This window comes from Talpa europaea (genome assembly GCF_964194135.1).
Source record: "Talpa europaea genome assembly, chromosome: 5".
Taxonomy (NCBI): domain Eukaryota; kingdom Metazoa; phylum Chordata; class Mammalia; order Eulipotyphla; family Talpidae; genus Talpa; species Talpa europaea.
Window position 1 is genome coordinate 141,878,971 of NC_140071.1, and position 19,657 is coordinate 141,898,627.

At 65.0% G+C, this 19,657-nt stretch overlaps 1 protein-coding gene across 1 annotated transcript in view; it reads right to left on the reverse strand.

The window, feature by feature from the left end:
• The window catches only part of PPP2R2C (protein phosphatase 2 regulatory subunit Bgamma), a gene marked incomplete at both ends in the record, with an annotated part of 71,364 nt that extends 52,578 nt beyond the window's left edge, over positions 1-18,786 (reverse strand). The window contains one exon of the mRNA XM_084233600.1: positions 18,717-18,786. Coding sequence (XP_084089726.1) covers positions 18,717-18,786 — 70 coding nt within the window. The remainder of the gene's footprint in view (positions 1-18,716) is intronic.
• Between the last annotated feature and the right edge of the window lie 871 nt (positions 18,787-19,657).

Consider the following 19,657-nt stretch of genomic DNA (forward strand, 5'->3'; position numbering starts at 1 on the left):
CCTTAGAGACTGTTCCCGCCGCGCTGCTTGTACTTCGTCTCGCGCCACCTTCCCTCACGCCCTGCAGCCGCCCTCCTGCCCCCCTCTGCACCTCTGAAGCCTCACTCCATCCATCAGCGCCCACCGGCTCTTATAACGTTCCACGCGGGCGAGGTGTCCGCATGTGTCTCTCCAACGTGTCTTTGTCGTGACTGGCCCCGGGGCGCTCCCGGGACTGTCCGTGACGGGGGCCCGTCGCCCTCCCTGAGCTGTGCGGCTCTGGTGTGGACGGACCCCATGTCTTGATCCGATCCTCCATCTCTGGGTCTACTGTGATAGGAGGATCCTGAATGACCCCGGGCAGTGCCCAGCAGACAGACCGGCCGCCAGCAGGGCGCAGGGGTGGTTTCGGCACCGTCACGGCCACGCCGGTGTCACCACAGCCTGCCCGCAAGCCTTCCCAGGGTGACGCCTGGCGTCTCGCTGCAAGGGCTAAGAACATTCCACTTCCTGTGCCTGCTGCCCTGACGGGACATAACGGGCCCAAATCACCTGCACAGGTGCCCCAGCCCGTGCGGTTCACTCCCCCAACCGGAACCCGTTCAAGAGGGTCCGTGAACTGAGTTTGCCAAAGGACAAGCGAAGGCGGCTCCGTCGTTCACGCGTGGACCAGACGCGCGGGGGGGCGGGGCCGCGGCTCCCGGCTCAGCGCAGCCTTGTGAGCCGGCGATGGGGCGGTGGGGGTAGAGGTGCAGGAAGGCAGCCTCCCGCGGGCAGGGCACTTCTTGTGCGTCCCGTGTGGACTCCGCGTCCCTCGCCCGCGTCCGGCACGCCGCGGCCATGCCAAGCAGGCGCTCACCCCGCCTCCGGGCCACGGTTCCTTGAGGTGTGGACGCTGCTGCTTGGCCTCGGCGCTGGGCACACGGAGGCCGCGGTGGGCGCAGACACAGCTCGCCTGCCCAGACCCAGGCGCCCGCCCTCGCCTTCGCCGCTGGCCGCCTGGCACGGAGGGCCGGAGCCCGCACCTCGGCGGCCCGGCCCACGAATGGCTGTACAAGCCCCAAGGCTCCTCCTGCTCCCGGCGCTCTCACAAGACGGCTGTTGCCATGGAAGCGACAGGACCCGCCCTCGGCCCGTAAAACCTGACGCAGCAGAAGGAAGAGCTTCCCATGTGAGGTGCCCACTGACCAAGAGCAACGCCCTGACCTGGGAGTGGGGTCCCTGGGTCCGGCGCCACCAGCTCCTGGCCACACGCCTACCTCTGGGCCCCGCAGGGTAAGTGGAGCGGCCAGGCGTCTCCCGCCTCCCCCAGCAGCTGCACGGCCGCCACCTGCGCGCGTGCGGGCCGCACCTGTGACTGCAGACACCTGGGCATGGGCGTGCGCCTGTGCACGTGCTCGCACCTGTGCCAGGAGGCGCGGGGCAAGGGCAGTGGCGGCGCGGGGAGGGTCGCGCAGAGGCGAGACCTCGAGATGACAGAACCAGGCGAGGACGCTGGAGAGAGGCCAGGGCAGGAGCACAAGGATTCGTGGGGGGCTGGGGGGCTCGGATGCCTGCCTGCCCCCCAGCCCCCCAGCCCCCCCGCCCTCCAGCCCCCCTGCCCGGCCCGTGCCTGCGTCCTCGCATGCCAGCCCCCCTGCCTGGCCTGCCTGTGCACCTTGTTCAGCATTAAAGCCTGAAAAACCCACCGAGGGCCCCGGACTCTGTCCACCCGAATCCACAGTGAACCTGCCCTGTGCACGCTTGCACTGCAGCGCCTCAGTTTCCTCACCTGCAAAGAGCTGGCGGCAAGGCACCGCCCTTGCAGGGTCTGTGGAAGATTACAGCGAGCAGCACAGAACGGCCTGTAGGAAGAGCTCAGAAGTGCCAGCTTCATCCCGAGCCTCTGATGTCCTGCGGCTTCTTCACGCTCCCGGCAGTCAGGACAGCCCTGCACCACCACCACGCACAACCTGACCTGGAGGAGCACCTGTGCGGCCCTCACGCCCCCCAAGATGCATTGTCCTCCGACGTGGCTCAGCCCACCCCGCTGCCAGCGCCAGGCCCCTGGGGCCCCAGGCTTGCGTCCCAACGCTGCCTCGCCCAGGATCGCCTCACCTCCCTGAGCCTCAGTTTCCTCATCTGTGAGACAGAAATGAACAGGCCCTCCTCACAGGACTGAAGCCACACCTGGGCGCGCCCCTCGCCTGCAGGTAAGCTTGTAGGAGCTCGTGAGGACACTTTGAAGGCCGTTCGGAAGCCCCCCGCCTCCAGGAGCTTGTCCATCGGCCGCTTGCCCGTTGCCATGGAAATCTTGATGATCATTGCACAGCACCCTCTGACCTCAGCCCACCTCCTCACCACGACGCCTCACCCACTCTGAGGCAGTCAGGCCAGGCACCCACACTCCCATTAGTCCGAAAAGGGGCAGCCCAGGGAGGCTGTGCGGTGCAGGTGCACGGCAGCACGCTCTCTTTAAGCAAGGGCTTTGCTTGTTGAAAGACGAAATCTGCCCAATAAAGGAGTAAGTGGGTGAATGAATGAGGGTCCCACAGCAAACGAAGGGGTGCAGGGGCTTATTCAGACGACAGCTGGTGAACAGGCTCCCAGACAAAGGCCCGGCTAAGAGAACGGGGAGGCCCCGGGACAGCCGGAGGACGGCGCCTGTGGGCGCGGCCGCTGCGGCTCCTGGAGAGCCAGCCGGGGCCCCCGGGGAGCCGTGTGGGGCGGGGGCGGCCAGCTCACACTCGCTGGCGTGTGAGCAGAGTTGGGCTCCATCTGGCCCACGACCCCCAGCCTCAGAGCTGGGGGGCAGGAGAGGCCCCTTCAGTCCTGGACACACAGCCTGCAGCTCCAGCACCAGCGCCGAGAGGAGCCGCCCACTCTCCGTTTCCATGGGAATCCCCTTGAAATAACCCCCGAAAGGGCTGTTGTTCTTCCCTGCGGAGGAAGCCTCCGGATCCGTGTGGTGGAGGGAGGCGGGCGCTCGCAGCACCCAGGGTGCCGTGGAAATGTGGAGGCGGCAGCCAGGCCCACCCACTGATCCCCACCCACCCATCCCCCCGCAGAGAGGCTGGGGGCTCGGAGCCCTGCACCTCCACTCCCCGCCTGGGGGGGCGCGGGCCACATCTTGAGGCCTGGAACCCGGAGAAATTGGTCCTGGCACCTGGAACAGCAGCCCTGTCCTCTCCCCGAGGGGCGCCAGCAGGAAGGCTCGGGTCTGGGGCCCACCCGGACAAGCCTCTGCACGTGGAGCCTCCGCCTCCTGGGAGCCTCAGCCGAGAGCCAGGGATGCGGGGGACACCCCCCCAGCGCCCCGCGCTGCCATCACTGCCTCCCTAAGTCTCGGCCGTGACTGCCTACCTAGTCCCTTCAGCGACGAAGGGAAGGTTCTGTGGTTGGTGACTGTTGACAACTCCAGCTGCCCCGGGAAGGGCTCCCTCCCGCAAACATTCGCCTGCACCTTCTCGGGTCTCCTTGAAGCCCTCCCCCCACCGCCTTAGTCCTCACCGCAGGCCTCCGCCGGGGGAGCCGCTATCCCCCCTTGGCTGACGGGAACGCAGAGGTGGAAGGGGTGTCTGGCCAGGACCCTGTAAACACTTGCAGGCCGCCCCCTTAGCAGGCTGCTCTGGGACCTTCCCGCCAGGCCCGGGGGACCCCACCCCGGCTGCGACTTGCCAGAGGCTCCAACCCAGCTTCCGTTCCACCCCACCCGAGCCCACTGCTCCAGGTCCGTGTCCCTTGTCTCTGGACCACTTGTCCACGCCTCCCCCTCGCCCAGGGCCCGCCTCCCTTCTGGCACCACAGCTCCCAGGGCTCAGGGAGGCCCAGCCGGAAGCAGCAGGGTGGACGGAGCTGCCCACCCAAGGCACCTGCCGCCCCAGGAGGTGGCAAGCTGGAGCCGTGGAAGCCTCAGCCGGGAGTCCTGGAGCAGAGCTGAGGACGGGAACTGCCCCCCAAGTCCCTTCATCTGTGCCTGCTGCCCCCCTTGCCGCTGATGAGCTAAGGAGCCACACCGATGGCGGGTCCTCCAGAGCCGTGCGGCCTTAGACGCCGGGACAGAGCAGGGGGGACACTCACCGAGGCCTCAGTAACCAGCACACCCCCAAGGGCGACCCTGCGGGACCCCAGCCCTCGTAGCAAGCGCGCCCTCGGGTGGGGGCAGGGCAGCCCCCCGACTGTCCCAGCGAAGGCACCGCACACGCAGGAAGCCACGCGGGAAGCCACGCAGGAAGCCACGCAGGCCGGGACTGGGCGAACAAGCACCGCAAACAGGATGTTCATCAACACGGGCGGCCCCTTCACACGCCAGAGCCCGCTCGTGGGCTCCACCTGCAGCGTCTCGGGAGGAGGAGGGAAGCCAAACCAGGGGTGAGCACGAGCCCACCCGTGGGCCCCTCGCCTGCTGTCCCCGCCACACCCCGCTGTGCTCGCGACGTGGCCGTGGAATCCGCAGCTTAGGTCTCAGTGACGAGTTTGCCCTTTTAAACGCCTATAAAAGCACCTGCTCATAAAATCCCACTGAGTATGTGTTTGAGAGAAAACAGCTGTACAGAGGTGAGACGCCCCCTCCAACCTCCAGGCGTCAAAGACCCCTCAGCTGGTCCCAGCTGGCGCCGGGGGGGGCCGTGTGCTGGCGTCTGTGCCCCGCGGGGCAGCTGGGTGCCGGGTGCCAGGGCGGGGTCAGCAGGGAAGCAACTGTGTGACGGGGGTGCCAGGCCCCGGGGCAGGGGTGAACTCCCCAGCCTCGCCTGAGAGCCCCAGGAAACGGGCTCCCCCATTACCTGCAGCCACGGGGGGTGGAAACCCCAACCCTGCATATGGGGCTGGAGCTCCCAGGGCCAGAGAAGGCCCCACCTGCACGCAGAGGCCGCCCCCGGCGCTGGCACCTCCTGCCGGACCCGCCTGGTTCAGGGCGCCTGTCCTGTGCGGGGAGGTGGCTGGGCAGCAGCAGAATTAGCTCCGGGAGGCAGGGCGAGGGCGCTAGGCAGAAAGGCGGGGCGGGGCTGACCCTCAGGCCTCCCTACTCCCAGCATGTGCCCCCAGCCGCGGAAGCAGACTGGAGGGAGGCCGTGCCAGCACAGACTGCAGGAGGCTGTGAGAGCACCAAGGTACCCCCAGGCCCCGCATCTCTTCCCCAGACACTGCCCCCTCCTCTGCTGTGAACACCCCAACTGCCTCTGACTTGACCGGGCAAGCAGCCCCCCAGTTCTTCATCTGTGCCAGCGGTTCAGCCACACTCACAAAGCCTGGACGGGGCATGCACAGACCTGCCCTCAAGCCCAGCCCACCCGGCCTCCACCGCCGCGCCTGCCAGCAGACAACCCTCCAGGGGCGCAGAGACAGGCCTGTGCCTCCCGCCCCTACCCCCGCCAGCTTCTCCTTTAGGAAGACTTAGGCCCTAGAGCACACTCAGGGCTCCGCGTCTCTCCTGAATCCTCAACACCACGCTCAGTGCCTGAACATAGCAGGCCCCCACAAATATGTGCTGAAGGAATCTGCTTCTTCCAGGAAGCCCTCCCTGACTGCCCACCAGCCCAGCCCGGAGGCTCCCTCGCCCCCACCATCCCAGCACTGACCCTGTCCACCTGGTTCTGAGGACCTTGTCACGCATGCCCAGGCCATGTGCCCGACTCCCAGCAAAGCACCTGACGCCAACCGTGGGCTCAGAGGCTGTCGGGGAACCTCGGCGCAAGGTTCCTGCCAGCCCCATGCAGATTCTCTCCACGGATTAGTGCCCTTTCCTCCCTAAGCCTGAGCTCCCTCGGGGTGAGGTTTTCGCTCTTCTCTTTACACCCCAGGCTCCCCAGCTCAATCCAAGTGGATCTACCTTCCCTAGTGCCGCCTGCACCTGCCGGGCTCTCTGCCACACGGGGATCCTCTCAGCGGCAGGGCGGCAGGCTGGGCGGGGCCTCCTCCTGCCTGGGAGAAGCTGTGTGGTAAATCCAGATGGGCCGCGTCCAGGGAAGGTGCTGCGTGCTGATAGGGTTTTATCGCTGCCTGTTTACAAAGCCCGCGAGCGCAATGAGGTGGGGCGTGAGCGCAAAGCATTCTCGCCTCCCCGAGCCCCCCTGACCGCCCCACATGAGCCAGGTTTGGGGGCGACCGGAGGGAGGAGGGGGGAAGCCTCTCCTATGGCTGCTGCTTCTCTCCCCCCCCACAATGGCTTCCTGCACCTCCCTCCTTGCCCCACCCTCGCCTGCTCCTCTGGGGCGGGGGCGGGTTGCCTGGAGCCCCAGTTGATGGCACCTGCCCCTGCTCCTGCTGCGTTTGAAAGCCCTTGGGGGCCAGGTGAGCCGGGCGTACAGGATGTGGGGTCAGCACCGGACATGTGTCCCTGGCCCACAAATGACTCCACCCCCCACCCTCACCCCTGCTGGAGCTGCCAGAGCAGGGCACGCACGCGAGCACACACACACTCACACACACACACCCGCTCGCTCTGACAGGTAACCGAGGCAGGCCAGCGAGCCACCGCGACAGACGCCGCGCCCGGGAGTCCCTTTTGCCTCTCACTGGTGTTACCACCGACGAGCCGAGAGGCGGCGTCACCCGGGCCCGGCCACGGTGAGCCGTGACCGCACCACCTCTCGGGGTCACTCTGCTCTCTGGGTGGGGAAACAGGTTCAGTGGCTGCAGACCCTGCCAGAGGCTCACGGCTGGGCCGGGACCGGAGCTCAGGCCACGGAGGCCAGGGCCCCTCCCCACCCCAACGTGCACACCCCGCCAGGGCTGCCATCTTTGCCGACCGGCCCCCTCTCCCTTGACCTCCGCCGTGAAGGGCACGTCCGTTGCCCCTTCTTCGCCTCTCCTGGGAGCACTTGACTCCCCCACATCCACTCCGCAAAGCCCCAGAGCCCTCAGGCCACTCCTGGGCCCTCTTCCGCCCCAGGCCACACAGGTAACCAAGGTCCTCACCCACAGAGCAGGCCTCTCTGCCCAGGCGCTCCAAGCCGCAAGTCCACAGCCTGGAGTTCACCCCGGAGCCTCACTGCCTCCTCCTCCGAAGGTCTGCCCCTCGCCACCAGCTGCCCGGCGCCACCGCCCGCTCCCCGCTGGCCGGGCCGCTCTCAGCAGCACAGCCCTGTGTCCCTCCATCCTCGGCTGCGAGCGACCGGCCCGCGTCCCCTGGGCCCCGACCACCTGCTGGTGCCTCCCGGATCCAGAGGTCCCGCAGGAGCCGGTGCCGGCCACAGCGCGGGGAGGCACAGCCCCAGCCCCAGTCACTGAAGGAGCCAGGCTGCCTTTGAATCGGGAGACGTGTGCAGCCTGCTCGGTACTTTAAGATGCAAAACCGTATTTGTGTTACAATCGCCAGCGGGGGTGGCTAGAAGGAAATAGAATAAAACCGAAGCACTGTTTCCAGCAGTAAAGTGAAGAATGTTCCCCCCCCCCCACCGCCCCTCTATCCTGCCCCCCGCATCCTCACGTGTCCCCGTCAGGAGATAACGCAGGGGACTAACATCAAGGGTCCACAAGGAGCTCCTTCCCACGCAGGACACCAGCGCGGGGCGTGGACAGGACGGCCCTGACCGTGCTGGACGCCCCGTGCACAGCCGCGGTGCGGAGCCCCGTCTCTCCTCGAGTCATCCCCTTTCACACCTTTCACACACCACCCCGGTCCCCGCCCCTCCCCGCCCTGCCAAGCCGAGGGGCTGGAGGGCGAGGGGCTGGAGGTCAGGCTCACACCGCAGGGCCCGGTCCTCTGTCTCGGTTGTTCCCTATCCTCAGGCTGTCGCCTCCCAGAGGCAGGATCCGAGAGCAGCCGGGTCTAAGCATCTCCAGGCCTGAGGTGCCGTGTAGACGCTGCCGGCGGAGGGAGCGCTCCCGCAGGCCCAAACCACCCCCGATGTCCACAACCACCATGGAAAGCGCAGGGCTCCGGGGCTTGGGAGGCGTTGTCAAGTGCAGGCGTCCTCGCTGCAGGCCAGACTGGCCCGGGGGCTCACACACTGACGTTTCTCTAGTGGACGGTGGCCAGAACGTCAGAAATCTTGGAGTCAAGGGTTTGATTTGTACAAGATGCCTGAGAGAAGCCGGAAGAGCTCGGGCTGCCTCCGTTGACATGACGGGTGCGTCGGGCCGGCTTGGGTCCAGGGCCGCGGAGAAAGCCTCGGGAGATTGGCGAGCGTTCGGGATGTCACCTGTGCGCTTTCAACCCTGTGAAACACCTTCGGGGGCGCCTCTGCTGCGAGGGTTTTCCTGGCGTCCTGCTCTGGGGCGTCGCAGGCCCTCCATGGCGGCCGTTTCTCTCCCTCCTGCAGGTCTTTTCTCCTTCCTCAGACCCTCTGTGCGGAGAAGGGTCTGGAGTGGCAGCTGCTTCCCGGCCCCAGGACCGGCGACTTCCCAACACCCCTGGCATTCAATCCACGTTCTCTTCTGGCTTTATCACTTTCTATTTCTTTGCCTAATAGCCCCTCGGGTTTTTCTTTTTTGTAAAATGCAGTGTGGGTTGTTGCCGGAGACAAGGAGGCAGCGCCGCTGCGGTCTGTGTGTGAACTGGCCCCAGACACGCGGAAGACGGGACCCGGGGGGTTGCCAGGCACATCTGCTTAGCGGGGGCGAGCGGCCGGGGGCAGGTCCAGCTTCATGTACTTCTCCGGTGGCCGCTGAGATCTGCCGTGTGGCAGGGACGGGCGTAACTAACCTGGGGAGTGCGACGACAGCTGTACCCGGGGGATCTGGCCAGGGCAGGTGCGGCATTCGATTTTTTTTTTTCAATGGACTCCTGTGATCTGATTGGACGATGTGCCTCTGCCCAGTCACTCAGTCATTCAACACACACTTGTCCAGGGTTAAGGGCTGGCAGGCACCAGTGGGGCGCTGGGCGCAAGGAAGCAGACAGGTCCAAGACACGGCACCTGCCGATGGTGCAGGCAGGACTCAGGGTCGGGGGTCCCCGAAAGGCCTGGCCAGATTCCCCGGGGACCGGCTTGGCTTCCCCACAACATGGCGGCCGACTTCCGTGGCCGAGCACCCAGAAGAGCAAGGACCCCAGGGCCGCAAAGTGTCCCCTCCACCATATTCGGCTGCTTCTTCTCATGAACTAATGGGAAGGCAGGCGACCCTCCTCGGCAGGACCGCACCCCGTGCTGGCCCTGGCCATACCGGTTGAACACTGCCCGGGCGCAGGGGCAGTTTTGCAGCACAGAAGACAGAGTTGGGCAGAAAAACGGTCCAAGAGTGTGACAAACAGCTGGGGCTATTTGGTGAAGAGACACCTGCTAAGGGGGGTGGGGCGGAACCATCAGGGGTTGAGCTGCCTTAAAATTCTTCAGCCAAGAGGAGGGGTGAGTAAGCGCAGAAAGTGCAGAGGAATCGTGACAGCCACGGAGGCAGGAAGGGAGGAGGCGCAGCCAGTGCAGCAGCCCCTCTGCTTCTGCACATGTTGGAAAGTTCTCATTAACATTTTTTTGAAATTGTAAGAAAAATCAAAAGTTGGCAGCAATAATGCAAGTGGCTCCCTCTCGCCGAAATGCATGTCCCATCTGTACAACATCTGGCCTAGTATGAAGCACCGAGGTGGCCGGCCACTCTGCTCTCTGCATGGGGAAACTGGTTCAAAGGCTGCAGACCCTGCCAGAGGCTCACAGCTGGGCCAGGACCGGAGCTCAGGCCACAGAGGCCAGCGCCCCTCCCCACCCCAGCGCACACACAGTGAGGGCTGCCATCTTTGCCAAGTGCAGGACAGGCAGGGTGGCCAGGCCTGCCCAGTAAAGGCCCCTTGCAGACCCTGCCCCTGCCTGGGGCAGCTGGGAGCCTCTGAGCCGCCTTTGTTCTGCCTCAATGGGCCATTCAGCCCAGGGCTCTCGGTGACAAGGCCCCGCTGTGCAAGGAGATGGTGTCCACCCCGGCCACACAGGTGGGCCCCCCTTCTCCCCATGCCCAGGCTGGCAACTGCCTTCTGGACTCAGAAGAGGCGCCCAGACACACTGGGGGCAGCACGTGGTACTTCCCACATGCCATTCCCCTGCGCAGGGTCCCGGCGCCAGCACACACCGTCACCCCCGACCTGGGGTCCAGCCACTTCGGGGTGAACTACCTGTCCTCTGTAGACCTGTGAATCCGCAACCCCCAGACAGGGGAGGGGCTGACTGACCCCCCTTGAGCACCTGTAAGTACCCTTGTGCCCGGTGCACTGCCAGGCCCAGCACGGGAGCCCCACAGCAGCCCCAGGCTCCAGAGGCCCTGAGCCGGTGCACCGCAAGAACGCACCCCCCCAACCCCCACCACTGGAGCTGAGGCCAGGGCGCAAGTCCCACAGGCCCGTGGTCCATGTCCAAACCCCCGCTCTCCCCTAGCAAGCGCTGGGAAAGCCTCATGTCTCAGCGGTGGCCCATCATAAAGGCCGTCTGGCCTGTCTCATCACAATTTAATACTGAAGTCCATGTGGGCCATTCCACACTGGGGGTGACTATCTCTCTGTAGGGCCTGGCTTAACTAGCAGGGCACTCCAGGGAGGGATGGGACTCACAGATTCCTCCGCATCCCTTGAGTCCATGGCGAGGCGGCCCAGCCTCGCCGCATCACGTCCAGAGATGCGCCTCCCGTTTAAGACGGACAGACTGGCACAGGTTCACAAGCAGGAATCTGGAGCCCCAGAAGTGTGCTTCTAGGGCCTGGAGTGTGTGCCCCAGAGGCAGTAAGACTGGTGGGCTGGGGGTGGGGGAGGTGGCAAGGAGCCTCCCTGGAGAGCAGAGAATGGAGAGCTGCCAGGTCTGCCAGCCAATGCGGGCACTGGGGAGCATGGGCAGTGAGACAAGGGCGCAGATGATAAAGGTTCGTGCAAAGATGCCATCACCAAACAGGACCTTAGGGTACGGGGTGTAGGCAAAGTCCAAGCTCCATCCCTTCTTCCTGCCCTCCCTCTCTCCCATCCCCCAGGGTTCTCTTGCATTTGGGATGCCACAGCCTTCCCTCATGAGTACCCCAATGCTGTCCCTGCCACACCTGTCTTGCTTGCTATCCCTTTGATGTTGGTGAACTTTGGGGTACAGCGAGTTCTCTTGTCCCCACCCCACCATCCTGCTCCAGTTTATTCTGTGCCTACCAGAAATTGGTGTTGGATGAATGGATGGATGGATGGATGGATGAGTGGGTGGCTAGATGGATGGTGGATGGATGGATGGGTGATGGATGGATGGATGATGGATGATGGATGGATGGATGGATGATGGGTGGGTGGATGGGTGGATGGATAGATGATGGATGGATGGATGGATGGATGGATGGGTGGATGGTGGATGGATGGAGGATGGGTGGATGGATGAATGGATAGATGGGTGGATGGTGGATGGATGGAGGATGGGTGGATGGTGGATGGATACATGGTGGATGGATAGATGGAGGATGGGTAGATGGTTGGATGGATGGATGGCTGATGGATGATGGATGGATGGATGGTGGATGATGGATGGATGATGGATGGATGGATGGATGGATGGATGGATGGATGGATGGATGAATGGATAGATGGGTGGATGGTGGATGGATGGAGGATGGGTGGATGGTGGATGGATGGAGGATAGGTGGATGGTGGATGGATACATGGTGGATGGATGGATGGAGGATGGGTGGGTGGATGGATGATGGATGGTGGAGGATGGATAGATGGATGGAAGGAGGATGGATGGATAATGGATGGAGGATGCATGGAGGATGGAGGATGGATGGATGGATAGATGATGGATGGATGGAGGATGGATGGATGATGGATGGATGATGGATGGAGGATGGGTGGGTGGATGGATGATGGATGGATGATGGCTGGATGATGGATAGATGGATGGATGGATGGATGGATGATGGATGAAGGATGGATGGATGATGGAGGATGGATGGATGGATGGTGGGTGGATGGATGGATGGATAGTGGGTGGATGGATGGATGGTTGGATGGATGGAGGATAGATGGATGATGAATGGATGGATGTATAATGGGTGGTGGATGGATGATGGATGGATGATAGATGGATGGATGGATGGATGGAGGATAGATAGATGATGGATGGATGGATGGATGATGGGTGGGTGGATGGATGATGGATGGTGGATGATGGATAGATGGATGGAAGGAGGATGGATGGATAATGGATGGAGGATACATGGAGGATGGAGGATGGATGGATGGATAGATGATGGATGGATGGTGGATGGATGAAGGATGGATGGATGATGGATGGATGATGGGTGGGTGGATGGATGATGGATGGATGGATGGATGGATGGATGGAGGATGGATGGATGGATGGATGATGGCTGGATGATGGATAGATGGATGGATGGAGGATGGATGGATGATGGATGAAGGATGGATGGATGATGGAGGATGGATGGATAGTGGGTGGATGGATGGATGGTTGGATGGATGGATGGTGGGTGGATGGATGGATGGATGGATGGAGGATAGATGGATGAAAAATGGATGGATGGATGATGGGTGGTGGATGGATGATGGATAGACAGATGGTGGATGGATGGAGGATAGATAGATGATGGATGGATGGATGGATGATGGGTGGGTGGGTGGATGATGGATGGTGGATGATGGATAGATGGATGGATGGAGGATGGATGGATGGATAGATGATGGATGGATGGTGGATGGATGGAGGATGGATGGATGGTGGATGGATGATGGGTGGGTGGATGGATGATGGATGGATGGATGGATGGATGGATGGAGGATAGATGGATGATGGATGGATGGATGGATGGATGATGGGTGGGTGGGTGGGTGGATGGATGATGGATGGATGGTAGATGGGTGATGGATGGTGGATGGATGGGTGGCAGCAGCGGCCTAGTCTTCATTGTTGCACCTCCAGGACAGACAGACCCCCTGGCACCTGAGAGGGATGGGAAATATCTGGTGAACAAAAAGGAAAAACACGTTCAAACTTGCTGATATTCAGACATGAATTAAAGCAAATATTTTTCATCTGTGGTATCTGCAAAGGTCAAACAAATTAGAATCCCCAGTGCTGGCCAGCATGTGGTAAGACGGAGGTCGCTCCTGAGGAGGGCTGGGCACTAGATGGCAAGGACAGCAGATGCCCCCATGGTCTTGACATGGAGGCGTGTGCACAGGGCTCTCTGCCAGAATCACCCCAGAGTTGGGGAGGGGGGATGGCATCGTGCTACACAAACACCTTCCTTCACTCCTGTTAGTAATCAAGGGCTAAAGAGGGCTAATTCTCAGCAGGGCGATCCCCACCCAGCACGCATCTGCCACTCTGCCGTGGGGGGAATGCATCAATGACATGATGAGGCTTGGGGCAGAGGTACCCAGCTACTACCGCACCCTGCACAGACCAGAGGGCAGTAAAACCCTGGGGCCTTGGACAGTCGATGGGGCTGGCGGGGGAGCAGGGGCTATGACACTGCAAGCCCCCTGACAGGGAGAAGTTGCCCAATGGGTGACAGGGTCTCAACGTTCCACCAGTCATGAAAGCCAAAGGGGTGGGGGGCAGAGCCCAGGACGCCCCCAGGGCCATCCTTCCCCCTGCAGTGGAGTCCTGGGGCCCTGTAGAAGATGGAAATGCAGAGCCCTGGGGCCAAGTGTCAAGCCTTTCTCGCTCTCTCCCTGCCTAGCAGGGCTGTGACTGGCTGTGCAACGCCGGTGAGGGGGACGGAAGCGTGGCAAGCCACCAGCGTGAGTTCCATGGCTGGTCACGCCGTTGCGCAGTTTCAGCTAAAGCGCGTCTGCAGCGGCCCAGGGGCGCACGGGGCCAGGCGCACCCACGGCCGCTGTCCTTTGTCCCCACCAGGGCAGCGGCAATGCTGGGGACACCGGTTCAGTGTCCCTCTCCCTCTCGGAGGCCCGCGGGGCCTGCACCCGGCGCGGCACTGTCCATGGCAGACGCAGGCGGGAAGGCGAGGGCCCCGCGCCCGGGGGCTTGTCACCTCCTCTGGCGGGTGGCGGGGACGTCCGAGCGCTCCCGTGAGTGAGAGAGCCCGGCACAGGGCTCCTGGCTGTTCGTGGCCCTCGACTGCCCCCGTCTCCTTCCTGCCGTCCGGGCAGGGGCTGGTTCAGGAGCAAAGAGGGTCTGAAGCGCTTACGCAGCTCCGACGTGCTGGCACGCGCCCGCGCAATCCCGTGCCCCCAGCACACGGGCCCCCCCGGCCCGGCTCAGAGACGGGTGCATCGTTAGACCTTTCGAGATGGCAACAGCGGAGCAAGGGGATGGGGTGGCAGGGAACGGGCCGGCACGCGCTCCCGCCGCCAGCGCGCCGCAGAGCCCCGGCGGCCACCGGCCCAGGCTTCCTGGGAAGTCACCTTGCAGTCGTCCCCAGAGAGGGAGGACCGCTCTGGCTAACAACAGACGTGGACTTTAACAGAAGACTGCAAGGAAGCATCCCAAAGGGCGAGCTCGGTGTCTCCGCGTGGAGGGAGACGAGTCTGCCCCGCCCCTCCCGCTGCGGGCGTGGAGCCGCCCAGCTGCCCCCTGTCACCCCGGCTGGCTTTCAATTCGCAAGACCTAACACACCTCTAACAAAAACACCCCTGAGCTCTGCCAGCTCTCAGGATAAAACCCAAAAGCTGTAGCAAGTAAAAACAACCGGGAGTGATGTGGAAACATTTTATTAGAATTTGATTTCCATCTTGCAGAAAGAAAATGAGAAAAATCCTGTTCCGTGACTGCACCAACCTCCAAGTTCCGATTGATTAAAAATAAACGAGAGCCTGGCTTACAGCAGCGGTGGGGGCGCCCAGGGACAATCAGGGGAGCTGTCAACAGCAAGGCCTTGGGTCGCACGGTAGGCCTTGGGAGAGCACGTGACCTTCGGCAACCCAGGGCAGTAGCAGTGCAGGGAAACTGAGGCACGGAGCTGGTGTGCAACAGGGGACACCCTCTCAAGGCCACTCACTGACCCTCCCCTCGCCCCCAAATAGGAACAGGAGCTTGTGAAATCCCAGGAAAACTTATGGAGGTGACTTCCTGAGTGGAAGAAGGAACGAAGATCAACACAGCCCGCGTCTCGATGTTCCAGACTCGAGACAGCGTCTCACCCTCTGGGCCGCTTAGACCATGCCTCAGTTTCCCCAGAGGGTGGATCTGGGCGAGCTGGTCCAATGACAGTCCTAAGTGACCTAACTGTGGCCCCTAGAGAGCGAGCACAGTCAGGGATGGACAGTGCCCATACCCACGCCCACACCCCTGACCCCCGCATGCTACGCCCTCACCGACAAGAGCGCCCCATCCCAGAGCAGGGGCAGCTCATAGGCCAGACAGCACCCCGCAACTGTGACCCTCCTTCAGATGACCTCAGCAACAACTCGGAGAGGGAACCAAGGACAGAAGCCAAGACTCGAGAGCCTGCGCACCCTGCCTAAGGCTGGGACCCCGAGCCAGGCCCTGCAGGGAAACCAGGTCTCTCGACACAAGCCTTGGGGTGTCCCATCCGGCTGGAAACGCCTCCTCAGTAGGGCCGAGGAGGGGAACCAGGCCCAGTAGTGTTGACTTCAGTGAAATGAAAGATCAAAAGGATTCCTGAAACAGGGAGCCTCGAATCAACCGCCCTTGGTTGCCGCGCCCGGAGGGCAGCCGGCGCCCGGGTTTCCGGATGACCCGCAGCGCGTGGGGCGGGCTGACTGCAGGAAGCAGAGAGGGCAGCGCGTGCACGGAAGGAGGGAAGGCACCAGCCCCAGGACCCAGAAGCCAGAGTAAGGAAGGTCACACGTGGCCAATGCCCAGCGCCGGGTGCCACCCGCTCCCCATCAACAGCCCCCCCCCCACTGCTTCGTGGTCCCGAGGGGGCTGCCAGCAGTGGGGTGTCTGTCACATCAAAAGACACAGAGGGCCCGTGCTACTTTCCACTGAACCTCCGGAATGGATTCCCGTGTCCCTCCTGGCACAGCCATGGCAGGGGCTGGGATGACCATGGGGCAGCGCTGACCAGCCGTGGCCAGAGATAAATCGCTGGGAAGCGTCACGTTCTGCATGGGGTGAGGTCGACCTGATGGAGGGGAGACCGGTCACACTACCCAGGGGGCAGATTTAACCCAAGCCTAGGCCTCCCATCCGCAGCAGCCCTCCCTCCGCAGCGCAGGTTACACCGGACCTCGCCCAGGACACACCAGATCAAAACATGAGCCGGTCCCATCCGTGGAGGCTGCCCGGGGCTGATTCAGGCAGCCTGGCCCCTCCTGACCCTCCTGATTCCTGAGCAGGGCACCTTGCGCCTCGGAGGCCCGCTTCGTTTCCTCAACCACCAAACCAGGCTCATTCCCAGGGGCACAGAGATGACCCTGAAGTCACGGGCACGCGAGGCCAGCAAGGAGATGGCGCGAGGAAGCAGGTCCACCCCTCCCAGGGGCAAGAGAGGCGCGCACGGGACAGAGTTTAATGGATGCGGTTTCTTGCAAACTCTAAGCATCTGCTGTTTGCTCATGAGCGTCTTCCTGGAACAAGACTCTAAACGCAGAAGGGTTGGCGAACGCCTCCAAGCAGACCAGGCCCGGCACCGGCGCTCCCCGGATCAGCATCACTGATCACACTAACAACCGGCTAAGTCCTCCTTACTGCTCCCTTTGCAAGGGGAGACAGCGACGCTCAGAACGGCTTCGCAAGCCACCGTAGGTTGCACAGCACTTGAGGAGCCAGAAGGCAGACTGGGACACACGTCTATAGGCCCCCCAAATCTGTGACCTGTCCTGTGCCCTCAGCACAAAAGCCCAGGTAAGATGCCTTTCCCCCCCTATTTTTGTGCAAAGGCCAGAATTCTCACATTGTTCTAATTCTAGTAATTATTATGGAATGTAACAACAACGAAATTGCACATTTTGCTATTGTTTCCGTCACCAACCAGCCCCTGCCTGCCCTGAGGACCGGAACCTCTGATCCTGTCCCTCCTGCACCCCCAGCACCTGCACCCCAGGCCCGACACTCACTGGGGCTCTGTCTGGGACATGGACAAAGTCCAAACCTTGGTTTCCTCCCCTGTAAAATGGGGGTGAGGGGGGCGCAGATACTGGCCACCAGTTACTGATTTACAGTCTCCAGGGGGCTCCTTCGCCCACCTTGTCACCTGACAGGTACAGAAACTCGAAGACTCTGGGCAGAGCAGAATGACTCACCCCCATTTCACAGATGGGGACATTAAGACTCGATGAGAAGAGAGTCCCCTCAACGTCACAGGGCTCCCTTCTGAAACACAAGGTTCCCCAAGGGCAGGATCTTTGGGCAGCACCCGGCCAGCAGTGACCGGCACTAGCAGGTGCTCAGTCCGTGTTTGCTGATGCAGGAAGAAAAGCCCACAGGGCCGCGTCTTCCTCTCCCCACCAGGCACTCGCGCCCGCCGCCCCTACTCAGAGCTGGGGAATCTCTGATAGAAACGGGGCCGGGGAGACCATGCAGGAGGCCTCGCTGTCCCCAGTGCGCACACCCGGGCACGGCCTTGGCACTCGGCATCACACGAGCTGTGCGCGCCGCTCGTCCTGGTGCGGAGAGCGGGGCCGAGGCCTCCTCCGGGGAGCCGGACCCGAGTGGCCGCCGAGAGCCCGCGCGCCAGCGGCCCCGCACCTGCCCGGCCGGCCCGGTCCTCCCGCCCCGCCCTGGGCCGCGCGGCCGCCGGCAGGAGAACCCGCCCGCGCAGGTGCCCTCCAGCTCCCCAAGGCGCCCCCAGGACCAGGACCGCTCCCTGCGCCTGGGCAGAGCCGGACCCGGGGCTCAGCCCGGCCGCGCCGGCCCTGCCCGGTCCCCCACCGCCCGCGCCCCCCCCCACCCCGGCGCCCCCCGCGCCCCCCGCAGCCGGGGCGAAGCATGACTCAGCGGTTCTCCTCCCGGAGCGGGGCGCCGCCCCCGCGCCCCGCCGCCCGCTCCGCGCCCCGCTCCGCGCCCCCAGCCCGCCGCGCCCGGCCCGGGGCTGCAGCCGCCCGCGGCCCCTTTCCCGGCGGAGCAGCCGAGCCGCGCCGCGCCGTCCCCGCGGGGCGCAGGCCGGGCCGAACGCGGGGCGCCCCCGGCTCCTGCGCCCGCACCAGCGCGCCCGGCCCGGCCGCCGCCGCGCGCCCCCTCCCGGGGCTGCCCGGACCCACCCTGCCCCCAGCGCGGCCGCCGCGGGGGGCGCCGACCCCCGGCCCGGGGTGGGGTGGGGTGGGGTGGGGTGGGGGTGGGGGGGCCAAGCCAACTTAGGGGCGTCAGCAGGAGCCTTTCCAGGCGCGCGTCCCACTTGGGGGCACGTTGTGGCGCGGGGGCCGCAGCCCGGCCCGACCTCGCCGGACGAGAGCCCGGCCCGGCCCGGCCCCGCCCGCCCTGCCCCGGCGCCCGGGGGCCGGCTGGGGGTCCCCAGGAACGGGAATGAACGTTTCCCCGGGTGCCTCTGCATCTCCGGGGAGTCGGCAGCCTAGAAAATTCTGCGGGCTCGGCAGGGCTGACACGCCGGCTTCCGAGCCACGGCCGTCCCCGGGGCTCCTGGCGGGCCTTGGGGGGCCTCTCTAAGGGCGGGCCGGGCCGGGATGGGGCGCCCCAGGCCGGGGCCGGGCTCCCGCGGGAGGGCGCGGGGGAGGGCGCTGCCCGCTCGGGCCGGTGCCCGGCTCCCCCTCCTGGCCGGGGCGCGGGGGCGCGGGGCGCGGGGGCGCGGGGCGCGGGGGCGCGGGGGCTTGGGGCGCGGGGACGGGGGGCGCGGGGACGGGGGCGCGGGGGGCGCGGGACGGGGTCACGACACAGCGCGCGGTGCGCACCTTCAGCGGGCACTCGGTGCGACGGCATCCCCACGCCGCGGCCGGCCGGCGGGGGCCTCGCCCGGGCGCACGTTACCTTCGGTCACATAGCCGTGGTCCCGCAGGAAGCCGTGGTTAATGTTCCGCGCGTCCGTGTCCTCGCCCATTGAAGGCCGCGCCCGGCGCCCTGGGCATGCCCCGCCGCCGCTCGCCGATGCAATCCGCAGGGGAGGCGCCGGGCGCGCGGGCCATGCCGCCGCAGCCTAGCAGGGGCGCGGGCCGCCGGGGCCGCGGGGGGCGGGCATCGCGGCGCGGGGCCGGGGGGGCGCGGGCGGGCGGCGGGCGGGCGCCGCGGTCAGGCGAGCGCGCGGCGGGCGGGCGGCGGCCGCGGGTGGGGGCGCGCGGGGCTCGGGGCGCGCATCCCGGCCGGCCGTGCGCGCTGCGTCCGTGCGCCCGGCGGCGGCGGCGGGCTGGGCCGGGGCGCCCGGCGGCGGCGGCGGGAGGGGACGCGCGCGGCGCTGCGCGACCGAGCCGGGGCCGAGCGGGGCGGCGCGGGCTGGGCGGCCGCCGGCGCAGGCCCCTCCCTCGCGCCGCCCCCGCCCCCGAGGCCCGCGCCGCCCGCCGCGCCGCGCCGGCCGCCGGGCCCTGCCCTGGAGCCGCCTCGGGCGGACGCGGCCGGCTCGGCCTCTGCACCTGGGCGCGCGCGGGGCCAAGGAGGGGCTGGCGGGGGGGCGGGGGGGCGCTGGCCGCCCGGTGTCCAGGCATGGCGGGGACGGCCCCGGGGGGCGGGAGGGGGGGACGAGACGCGGGGAGGGCAGCGACCTGCAGGACAGGGAGGCGCTGGGGACAGCCGCAGGCGATGCGCCTGGAGGAGAGAGGAAGAAGCTGGAGGGAGGCCCGGGAGTCGGCACGCTGCAAGGCAGACTCTGGGTGACCCGGCTGGGGTGGACGGCCTCCTCCAGGCAGAGCTCAGGGACCTCTCCTTGGGCTCACCTCTGACCCGGGAGGTGAGCTTCTCACTGGGTCCTCTCCAAAAGC